The sequence below is a fragment of the Heterocephalus glaber genome, unplaced genomic scaffold (assembly GCF_053883595.1).
Source record: "Heterocephalus glaber isolate CG9 unplaced genomic scaffold, H.glaber_assembly_v1.0 deba00000331, whole genome shotgun sequence".
Lineage (NCBI taxonomy): Eukaryota > Metazoa > Chordata > Mammalia > Rodentia > Bathyergidae > Heterocephalus > Heterocephalus glaber.
The window spans coordinates 25,030,909-25,042,921 of NW_028258142.1; the positions used below are offsets into that span (position 1 = coordinate 25,030,909).

The 12,013-nt window shown below is 35.2% G+C and overlaps 1 protein-coding gene across 3 annotated transcripts in view; it reads right to left on the bottom strand.

Moving 5' to 3' along the window:
• The window catches only part of Wdr7 (WD repeat domain 7), a 391,751-nt gene that overhangs the window by 311,021 nt on the left and 68,717 nt on the right, over positions 1 to 12,013 (bottom strand). For all 3 annotated transcript variants that reach the window (XM_013077256.3, XM_004858390.4, XM_004858389.4), the window contains exons 8-12: positions 11,389 to 11,534; positions 10,785 to 10,887; positions 2,415 to 2,556; positions 1,946 to 2,194; positions 1,008 to 1,228 (exon numbers count right to left, since the gene is read on the bottom strand). In XM_013077256.3, the coding sequence (XP_012932710.1) occupies positions 1,008 to 1,228; positions 1,946 to 2,194; positions 2,415 to 2,556; positions 10,785 to 10,887; positions 11,389 to 11,534 (861 nt within the window). The remainder of the gene's footprint in view (positions 1 to 1,007; positions 1,229 to 1,945; positions 2,195 to 2,414; positions 2,557 to 10,784; positions 10,888 to 11,388; positions 11,535 to 12,013) is intronic.

Sequence of the window (12,013 nt, forward strand, 5' to 3'; positions counted from 1 at the left end):
ATATATCTAAAATGTACCGATAAATTTTTGCTTCAAAAAAAAATAAATAAATAAAAATGATGGAGAAATGGTTCATTAAAAACAAAGTATAATGAACCACTGAGTCTGACACTAAATTAATGCTAACTGATAGGTTTATGAAAGGATTTTTAACATGCTATAAATAGCTCAAAAATGAAGAGAAAGGATGCTGAAGGAAACATCTAGACAGTGGGGAAAAAAAGTACATCGTAACTGTCTCTTGAGACATGTATGTGGAGTTGGAAGAGGGAACAGTCTCTCTTCAGAGTTCATTACCACTGAGGCATCTAGTCAACCATCTCTAGCTGATAGGAATTTATTTTTTCTCCATTGACTACTTGAGCTAGAAAACAATAAACTATTTTACTTAGTTCATTTTCTTAACAATTTTATATGTTTTAGGTCACAAAGTGTAACTATAAAATATGAAAGAAGAAATCATCAACATTGTATATTCTGAATCATGGTCTAAGGAATTTTAAAACACAACTATCTCTGTTTTAGAACAACTTTTCTTTTTTTCTTGTCAAAATAATTGTTTACTTAAATGAACTTTATAGATAAGTACTGACAAGCATTTTGCCTCTACCAAAGCACATGTGCATTTTCTGCTAAGAGAGCAAAAAAAATTTTTTTAATTATTTTTAAATTTAAAAAAAAATTTAAATTATTTTTAATCCAAAAAAAATGAAATTTCATTCAATAAATATACTTAAACTGCTACTATGTTTCAGGGACACACTATACCATTTAGAAATGAATAATGGGGGAAAATGACTATATCCATCTTCTATTTCTATGTCCTTAATAAGAAATGATAATAACATTGTCTAAATATTATGTTACTATTATTTTAGAGTTAAAATTGAAAGTTTACTTAATCCTCTTTATATATTTTAAGTTACTTTCTATTGCATTTATATGCCTAACAGCAACATAATCTGGTGCTACCATACTGAAATAATCTTTTATATAAATCAACTTACACTACAGTTTTCAGGTGGAACTAGGAGTTGAGTAATCTCACCACCATGAACACAGAAGATATGTTTCATTTCTCCAGAAAATATGTCCCAAATTATGACCGAAAAGTCCACGCCTCCAGATATCAGATATCTCTGATCATAGCGAGCTGAGACCTGATGAGGATATAGCAAACATGTGACTTTGTTCCGATGACCACGAAGTATTCTGTGAGGTGGCCAACCTGTGAATGAGGTTTTGGATTTAAAATGGGAAAAGTAAACTCTTAAAAAGTTTCAACAAGTAAACATAAACATGAAATATCAAAAGAGCTATAAATTTTATCACAGATAAAGCTTCCAACTTTATCTTCTAAAACTGCTGTGTCCTATATAGTAGCAACTAGCTACATGAGATTATGGAGCCCTTGAAATGGGGCTAATCCAGATTCGTATCTGCTGTAAATGTCAAATAGTTATGAGATTGAAAGAATTAGTACAAAAAAAAGTAATGTAAAATATTTCACTAATAATTTTCATATTGATTACAAGTCAAAATGATAATTGAGAATACTGGATTATATAAAATATAGTATTATAGCTAATTTAATTATTTTTTACATTTGAACATGGCTATTAGAAAATTACACATATGGATTACATTAGATTTCTACTGGAAAGCACTGCTGCAGAAGACTATCAGTGTTACAGATAATATACTTAGTAATCATAGAAATAACTAATAAAGCAATAAAGCTGTATATTTCTTTAATGTATGTCATTACAAGGTATTTTCCTAAATAACAGGCACTTAATATTTTATTTGCACATTAAACTCTATCAACTACATAGCACACTAATAATTACACTGCTTTAGCTTGCTAAAAACAAACAGTAGACATTTTCAATATTAGGGTCCCAAAGTTCTCAAAACATTTTAGATGTGTAGATGTTTGGTGTACCTCTTCTGAGCATGTGTTCCCCTTGCAACAGCTGAACTATGGCTGTCTGTGTGGCAGGTACAATAATTATGCTTCCATCTTCGCGACCACAAACAAGTCGTCCATGTGCTGGTATGTACACACTTGCAGTTACTTTTAGAGGTTCATTACTATTGGGAATCACACTCAGCTGATCTATAATTCCAGCAGGACAAGGATTCAATTTATCAAATGCATCTTGCAAACTAATGGAAGTTGTCATTTTCAGCCCTGTAGAGATTGCATTTTGTTTAAAAGAAAAACATTTATACATGTTAAAAAATTTATAATAGTATAATTGTTAATTAATTCAGGAATAAACAAAAAAAATCACTTTTATCAAACATAGTGGTTAGAAGAAAATTATAAATGAAGATTATGAATTTGCTGTTCAGTGACTAACATTTAAGATGTTAAAATTAATCAATTGGTCCACATGATTTTCTATTACCTTCTTCACCTTCCTTTTTATCAGCTATGTCTGATATGTTCCAAATATTTAATCTTCCAGAAGAATCACCTTGAATTAATAGTTTATGGAAATATTCCTTGCATCCATAGAAGAAACGAGTCATAGGAGGACAAATTACCAACTGCAAAAAAAAAAAAATTCAAATATCTTTATATGTATTATAAAAATATTTCACACATTAACATTTCTTCAAATACAGATGTTAGGTAGTTTATCTCAGGACCCAATTTTAAAAAGAGTTAATAGTGTGATTCTTCTACACTATTTTAATATAAGTGTATAGTATTTATATGCATGTCAACTAATATTCAAACAGTATAACATTCAAAAAAATGAAAACCGTATTTATAGTCTTTCTCTAAACTTAGTATTCATACTTTTTGTCTGCTTTATAAAAAGTGGTTACTAGCCAAAAGGCAATTTATTTAACTGTTTATTATTAAATAATTAGTACAGAAATATGCTACTTTTTGCCATATAAAGTCAAAAAAGAGTACTGGTAGGGGGTGGGGGGGATAAAGAAGAATCAAGATATATCATATATAGATACAAACTCCCTATGATCAATGTTATCATCAAGTATATCTAAATGCACCAATAAATGTTTGCCTTCAAAAAAAAAAGGAATGCTCACTAACCCTAGTTTTTTTGCCCACTGCTGAATAGTCACCAAAAATAACAGCAAAATTAAACTGCCATGCTTACATAATAGAAGACTCCATTTTTTCCTAAGTGGTTTTTTTTTTTTGGTACCGGGAATCAAACTCCAGACCTTGAGCTTGCAAGGCAGGTGGCAGCTAAATCCCTGGCTCAATTTATTAATGAATATATTTTGAACTAATGGCATAATATTTCATTTGGAAACATTTACACAACTGATCTGAAGCTAGCCTGGTAGGATAACTCCAAATCATCATGAGTGCTTTATGTATATTTTCTTTTTTCTAATAAATTATTTTTCAGCTTAAGATCTTCTGCCTTTGGTGAGATCAGTTACTTATCAACCTTAAATAATAGTAAACTCCTAAAATTAAATTTCACAGTCATAATTCACAAATCCTAAAATATTAAAAGTAGATTCTAAGCCTGAAAAATAATAGATTTTAGTTTGGGTAATTATAGAAAACAAATACACTAGTTACTAGACTTCATATTAGTTGTTTCATAAAAGGCACCAACCTCTAGAAACTAGATATATTAACAAAATCATTCACTTTGTGGATTTGTTTTGTTGTTTTTTCTTTAATGGTACCAGGGATTGAACGCAGAGCCTTTATACTGACCAACATCTTCAGGCTCCTCCCCTTTTATTTTATATTTGAGACAGGGTCTCAAATACCTAAGCTATCCAGTCTGGCCTCAACATTACAATCCTCCTGCCTTACCCACCAAAAGTGCTGGTATTATTAGACATCCTCCACCACACCCAGCTAAATCTTGAAATTTTAATTGATAACAAGAAACAAGAAGTTGCCATAGCAGCTTAACAAGAAGTTGCCATAGCAGCTATGATAACAATATGCCTCATTTCAACATATAAGTATTTTATACCACATAATACATACATTTTAACTTAAAATGTGTTAAGGAGCTTATATTTAAAGGAAAATGATATGTATGTTAGTTTTGTTTTATTGTTGTTGTTTTGTTTTTTGGGGGGGGTGGTTTCTTGAGACTATGGAATTCAAGCTTGCCTCAAACTCAAGGTGATCCTCCTGCCTCACCCTTCTGAGGGCTGAGATTACAAGCATGGGCCACCATGCCCTGCTGTAGGCTTTTTATACAAACAAATATTTCTTTTTTTAATATTATTTTATTGGTACATTTTAGGTATACAATATAGTGACATTCATCATTGGAAATTTGCACCTTTACATAATCTCTCTTGGTTCTTATTTTTACCCCATTCCCCTGCCCTCCTTTCAACCCCTCCAGCCCTCTCTATTTACAAAGACTTTGTTTCCATTTTTTCATTTTCTCATATTAATTCCATTCCCTTCTTTCCTTTCCCCTAGCCCTCCCACTTCCCCTTCCCTTTACCCCTTTACTTCCTATTTCACATTATCTATTACACCATTTACTCCTCATTTACACTTTCAGTTTCTCACAATAGAGAAACTATTCAGTATTTACACATGCGTGTCCTATTTATTTCACTTAAGAGTATTGCCTCAATGTGCAACCATTTAGCTTTAAATGTCTCTAATTTTTCATTTTTTTAAGGCTGAGTAGTGCTCCATTTTATAAGAAACCACATATTCTTTATCCAGTCTCCAGTTGATGGGCATTTGGCCTGCTTCCAAGTTTTAGCTATCATGAATTGTGCTGCTATGAACATGGGTGCACATATATCATTGTGGTATGATTCTTTTAATTCTTTGGGGAAGATCCCCAGCAGTGGAATAGCGGGGTCAAATGGGACTTCCAGTTCTAGTTCTTTCAGGTATCTCCATACTGATTTCCACAGTGGTTGCACCAGTCTATACTCCCACCAGCAATGGAGAAGGGTTCCTTTCTCCCCACAGCCCCACCAGCATTTGTTATTGGTTGATTTCATGATAGCAGCCATTCTTTCTGGAGTGAGGTGGAATCTCAGAATTGTTTTCATTTGGATCTCTCGAATGACCAGTGATGCTGAACATTTTTTCTTGTGTTTATTTGCTATTTCTACTTGCTTGTCTGAGCAATGTCTGTTCATTTCAGATGCCCATTTTCAGATTGGGTCTTTAAATTTAGGAGGTCTGATTTTTTTAAGTTCTTTATAGATTCGAGATAGTAGACCTTTGTCTGAGGAAGAGCAGGTGAAAATTATTTCCCACATTGTGGGTTGTCTCTTCACACTGTTGGTGGTTCCTCTTGCTGTGCAGAAGCTTTTTAATAAGAAGAGATCCCACTTATTGATTGTTTGTGCTAGTTCACAGACAACTGAGGTTTTGTTCATAAAATCTTTTCCTACACTGATGTCTTCAAGAGTTCTACCTAACCTCTGTACCAGCCAGTTCAGCATTTTCATTTTAATATTTGGATCTTTAATCCGTTTCGATTTTAGTTTAGTGCATGGTGAGAGATATAGGTCTAGTTTTAATCTTTGGCAAGTTGAAGCCCAATTTTTCCAGCACCATTTATTAAAGAGGCTATCTTTCCTCCAGTGAGAGTGTTTGGCTCCTTTATCGAACATGAGGTGGCTGAGTGTGTCTGGAGTTGTTGCTGCATCTTCTAAACTGTTTCACTGGTCCTCAGGTCTGTTTCTTTGCCAGTACCATGCTATTTTTAACACAGTAGCTTTGTAGTATAGTTGCAAGTTAAGGATTGTGATACCCACTGCCCTGTCTCTGTTACCTAGAATTGCTTTAGCTATTCTAGGGCTCTTCTTGTTCCAAATGAATTTTTGAATTGTTTTCTCAGGGTCCCGGAAGTATGCTGCTAGGATTTCAATAGGGATTGCACTGAATCTATGTAGCAGTTTTGGAAGTATGGCCATTTTCACTATATTGATCCTTCCTACACAGAAGCAGTGGATGTCCTTCCATTTTCTGATATCATCTTCAATCTCTCCTTTCAGAGTACTATAGTTTTCAGAGAAGAGGTCTTTGATTTCTTTCATTAGGTTGATTCCTAGGTATTTCACTTTTTTTGGATGCTATTGTGAAAGGAATTCTTTGCCCGATTTCTCTCTCAGTGTCTGTTGTTCATGTAGAGGATAGCTATTGATTTTTATGTGTTGACCTTGTATCTAGCTACTTTCCTGAATTTGGTTATTAAGTCTAGAAGGCTTTTGGTGGAGTTCTTGGGGGTCTTTATATAGAGTATCATCTCATCTGCAAATAACGACAATTTGACTTCTTCATTTCCTATCTTTATTCCTTTTATTTCTTTCTCTTGTCTAATTGCTATGGCTAATGTTTCCAAGACTATATTGAACAGGAGTGGTCATAGTGGACACCCTTGTCTTGTTCCTGATTTTAGTATGAAGGATTTCAGGTTTTGACCATTTAGTATGATACTGGCTGTTGGTTTTTCGTAGATGGCTTTTATCAGATTGAGGTAGAGACCATCTATTCCAATTATTTGTAGGGTTTTAACATAAATGCATGTTGGATTTTGTCAAATGCTTTTTCTGCATCTATCGAGATGATCATATGGTTTTTGTCCTTGGCTCTATTGATATAGTGTGTTACATTTATTGATTTGCTTATGTTGAACCATCTGTGCATCCCTGGGATGAATCCCACTTGGTCAGGGTGTATGATCTTCTTGATGATCTTCTGCATTCTGTTTGCCAGTATCTTATTAAGGATTTTTGCATCTATATCATTAGTGAGATTGGCCAATAGTTCTCTTTTTCGATTGGGTCTTTCTCTGGTTTGGGGATCAAGGTGATGTTTGCTTACAGGAAACTAGGGAGTATTGCTTCCTTTTCAATTTCATTGAAGACTTTAAACAGTAGTGGCAGTAGTTCCTCTCTAAATGTCTTGTAGAAGTGAGCAGCGAAGCCATTAGGACCCGGGCTTTTCTTAGTTGGTAAATTTTTAATTACGTTTTCAATTTCAATGATTGATATTTAGGGTCATTTAGAATTCTTAGGTCCTTTTTGTTCAACTTTGGTAATTCATACGTATCTAGGAATCTGTCCATTTCTTCTGTGTTTTCCACCTTATTGGCATATAGGTTCTTAAAGTAGGTATTGATGATCCTCAGGATTTCTGCTGGGTCTGTTGTACTTTCACCCTTTTCATTCCTAATTGCATGTTTTTGGGCCTTTTCTTTTTCTTATAAGGCTAGCTAAGGGTTTGTCAATTTTATTTATTCTTTCAAAGAATGAACTCTTGCCTTCGCTGATTTTTTGTATCATTTTCTTAGTCTGCACTGAATAGATATCTGCTCTTATCTTTATAATTTCCTCCCTTGTATGAGCTTTGGGTTTGTCCTGCTCTTCTTTTTCTAAAAGCTTGAGGCTCAGTATCAGGTTTTTTAATTGGGCTCGCTCTGTTTTCCTAATTTGTGTATTCACTGCTATGAATTTCCCTCATAAGACTGCTTTCATTGTGGCCCAAAGATTCCAATATGTTGTATTGTCACTGTCATTTAATTGAAGGAACTGTCTGATTTCTTCTTTAATTTTCTCTGTTATCCATTGGTTATTCAGAAGTGTGTTGTACAATTTCCATGTGTTTCTGAAATTCTTGCACATTCTTTTGCTTTGGATCTCCAATTTCATCGCACTATGGTCTGATAATATACAGGGGATAACTTCAATTCCTTTGCACTTACTTAAACATGTTCTATGAGTGAGTATGTGGTCTATTTTGGAGAACGACCTGTGTCCATCTGAAAGAATGTGTATTCTGATTTTCTGGGGTGGAATACTATGTAAACATCTTTTAAGTTCATTTGTTCAATAGTTCGATTGAGTTCTTGTATTTCATTACTTATTTTTTGTCTAGTTGATCTATTTGTGACAGTGGGGTATTGAGGTTCCCCACTACTATTGTATTAGTGCATATATGACTTTTCATGCCCATTAGTATTTGTTTTATAGAGTTGGGCGCACTAGTGTTTGGTGCATAGATATTTATGATTGTCATCTCTTCCTGTTGGATTGTTTCCTTTACAAGGATGTAGTGTCCTTCTTCGTCTTTCTTAATCAGTGTTGGTTTGAAATCTACTTGATCTGCCAAGAGGATGGCTACTCCTGCTTTTTTTCAGGTTTCCGTCGCATAGAGTATTGTTTTCCATCCTTTAACTTTCAATCTATGAGTTTCTTTTTGAATTGTGTTTTTTGTATGCAGCATATTGTTGGATCTTGCTTCTTGATCCATTCTGCCAGTCTATTTCTTTTGATTGGTGAATTGAGACCATTAACATTGATGGTTATAACTGATACATATTGACTTATCCTTGTCACAACTTTTTCTTTTTGTTGGATTCTCCCCCTTTGTGTTTAATTTCTTGTCACTCCCGATGGATTCATTGTGCTGGGCTTCTGTCCCACCACTCCCATCCAGGAGGAAAGGGCTTCCAGGCTGCCTTTCCCCTGCTTCCAGCCTAGAGGTAGGGGCTTTGGGGCCACTATTCCACTGCTCACAGCCCAGAGCAAGGGGCTTCTGGGCCGCCTTTCCACCACTCCCAGCCAGAAGAAAGGGGCTTCCAGGCCGCCGTTCCACCACTCCAAGCCCAGAGTAAGGGGCTTCTGGGCCGCCATTCCACCGCTCCAAACCCAGAGGAAGTGAGCCCCCCCCCCGTCAAAATGAGAAGACACATAAAAAAGGCTCAAAACCAGACTTCCAGATCACCTACAGCAACCCCAAAGGGAAACGAGATGGAACACTCTGATACTCAACCACCTGGACTCCCTAAACTGCCAACAAAAGAGGATCAGGAAAAAATGAAATCAGAAATAATTTCTCAGATAAAAGCAGAGATTGTGCCTATAGTGTAAGACATGATTAATAAATCTAGAGAGGACACAGATGAAAAAAATAGAGGAGCTGAGGAACATGATTCAATGACAATACAGGAAACAAATGGAATCCATAAAACAGATACAAACAGATTTCCAGGAGATTAAAAACTTCACTGAAAGTCTACACAGCAGAATGAGCCAATGTGAGGACAGAATTTCAGATATAGCAGATAACATTGCCATTAGTGACCAGGAAAAGAAAAACTGCTTTAAAATAGTAAGACCACGAGAAATCAATCCAGCAGCTGCTAGACAATGCAAAGAAGAATAATATAAGACTGATCAGAGTCAAGGAAGAAATAGGATTGACTGCACACAACATAACAACATAACAAGGTAGAACTCTTGAAGACACTGGTGTAGGAAAAGATTTTATGAACAAAACCTCAGGTGCATGTGAACTAACACAGACAATCAACAAGTGGGATCTCTTCTTATTAAAAAGCTTCTGCACAGCAAGAGGAACCACCAACAGTGTGAAGAGACAACCCACAATGTGGGAAAAAATTTTCACCAGCTGTCCCTCAGACAAAGGTCTACTATCTAGAATCTATAAAGAACTTAAAAAAAAATCAGACCTCCCAAATGTAAAGACCCAGTCTAAAAATCGGCATCTGAAATGAACAGACTTAAAGAAGTAGAAATAGCAAATAATCAGATGAAAAAATGTTCAACTGGTCATTTGATAGATGCAAATGAAAACAATGCTGAGATTCCACCTCACCCCAGAAAGAATGGCTGCTATCATGAAATCAACCAATAACAAATGCTGGTGGGGCTGTGGGGAAAGAAGAACCCTGCCCCACTGCTGGTGGGAGTGTAGACTGGTACAACCACTGTGGAAATCAGTATAGACATACCTGAAAGAACTAGGACTGGAAGTCCCATTTGACCCAGGTATTCCCCTGCTGGTTATCTTCCCCAAAGAATTAAAAGAATCATACCACAGTGATACATGTGCACCCATGTTCATAGCAGCACAATTCATGATAGCTAAAACTTGGAAGCAGCCCAAATGCCCATCAACTGGAGACTGGATAAAGAAAATGTGTTTTTTTATAAAATGGAGTACTACTCAGCCATAAAAAATGAAATTAGAGACATTGAAAGCTAAATGGATGCACACTGAATCAATACTCTTTTTTTTTTCTTTTTTCTTTTTTGGTACCGGGGATCAAACTCGGGTCCTTGTGCTTTTGAGACAGGCAGCGGAACAACTACGCTAAATCCCTGGCCCATTGAGGCGATACTCTTAAGTGAAATAAATAGGACACACTTGTGTAAATATCGAATAGTTTCTCTAGTGTGAGAGACTGAAAGTGTAAATAAGGACTAAAACGTATAATAGACAATGTGAAATAGGAAGAAAAGGGGTAAAGGGGAAAGGGAAGTGGTAGGGGTAGGGGAAAGGAGAAAAGGGAATGGAATATGAGAAAATGAAAAAATGGAAACAAAGTCTTTGTAAATAGGGAGGGCTGGAGGAGTTGAAGGGAGGGCAGGGGAATGGGGAAAAAATAAGAACCAAGAGAGATTATGTAAAGGTGCAAATTTCCCATGATGAATGTCATTATATTGTATACCTAAAATGTACCAATAAAATTAATTTAAAAATAAAAAGTCAACTCCAACTGTAACCAGCATAAGATCACTTGTATTGTTAAGGAAACGTGAATGCTATTTTATAGGTATATTGTGCATTTTAAAATAAGCAAAGTTTAAAATGTGCTTATAATTGACGACATCAAAATGTTCTACAATATCTAACAGAGGGCCTTGAACTGTATTGAATCTTTCAAATGCTTAGCTACCAAAAGACACCAATAAAGACAGCTGTAAAAAATTTTCAATGTAACTCTCAATTATAAATGATACCTAAAGAATTTTACCTCTTTATCTTTCCGATCCAAGAGGCTGTGTTGTACCGGAGGTATTAAATTTTCAACTGCTTTCCCCACATCACTACGAAAAGAATCACTAGCTGGAAGGCAACTGAAAACAGAAAAATACAATAGTCACTTAAAACAGTGACATTAAATATTGTATCATTCCCTATGATAACAAGGCTTCTAGACAATTATCAAAAGAAATAATTTTTTTTATTTATTCTATTTATTTATTTTTTGAGACAGGTCTCGCTATGTAATTCAGGTTGGGGTTTTTAAAATAATGTTATAAAAATATTCTCCTTCAAATAAAAAATCCACCACATTTCTGGACTTAAAATTTAAATTAGGATTATAAATCTAAGAAGCGTTAAGTTTTTTAACAAAAATTAAATCTGACTCTATATACTTTGAAATTGTATACCAAATTCTGAATTTTTTTTCTTTTTGGGGGGGGGGGACAAGGTGTCATTATGTAGTCCAGGCTCTCCTCAAACTCACAGTGATCCTCCTGCCTCAGCCTCCTGAGTGCTGGGATAACAGGCATGCGCTGCCATACCCAGTTAATCTTACTTTTAATTAAAGTTCTAACTTATGTACTGCGTACCTGGCAGGTAGTTTGTAAATATAACTTTGCCCATTTTCAGTCCAGATGATTACTTTATCTGCTGATACAAAGTCACCTCCAGTCCAAGTCTGTCCATTTTCACTAGGACCAGAGCACAACAGGGAATAGTCTCCAGCATCGAACACCTAGAAGGAATAAGAAATTCACAATCCACTCCATTCTACTGTGATTTAAGTAAGATACAGTACTGTACAGTGACATTTCAACTAAACACAAAGAAACTTCTAAAAATACATTGAACAAAACTCAGATCATTAAAGTTTGATGTCTCAGACAAAGACATTTTGTCAGTGAGGCTGGGGCACAGTCATCTTCAGTAGGGATAAAAGAAGTGGGGCTCCAGCCATGTGCTGCCTTTCCATGATCAGGCAAAAAACCATAACAAGCAAAGCAGGTATATTCTCCTACTCAGGAATGGAAATATTTCGCCTTTATATATAGGGAAGACGTACTACATAAAAAATGGCAAACATATTCATGTTTATAGCAGCACAATTCTTAATACCTAAATCTTGGAAGTACAATGAATTTTTTTAAATGTAGCTTTATATATAATGGAGTACTACTCTGCCATAAAAAAATAAACTTGAGTCGTTTGTAGGAA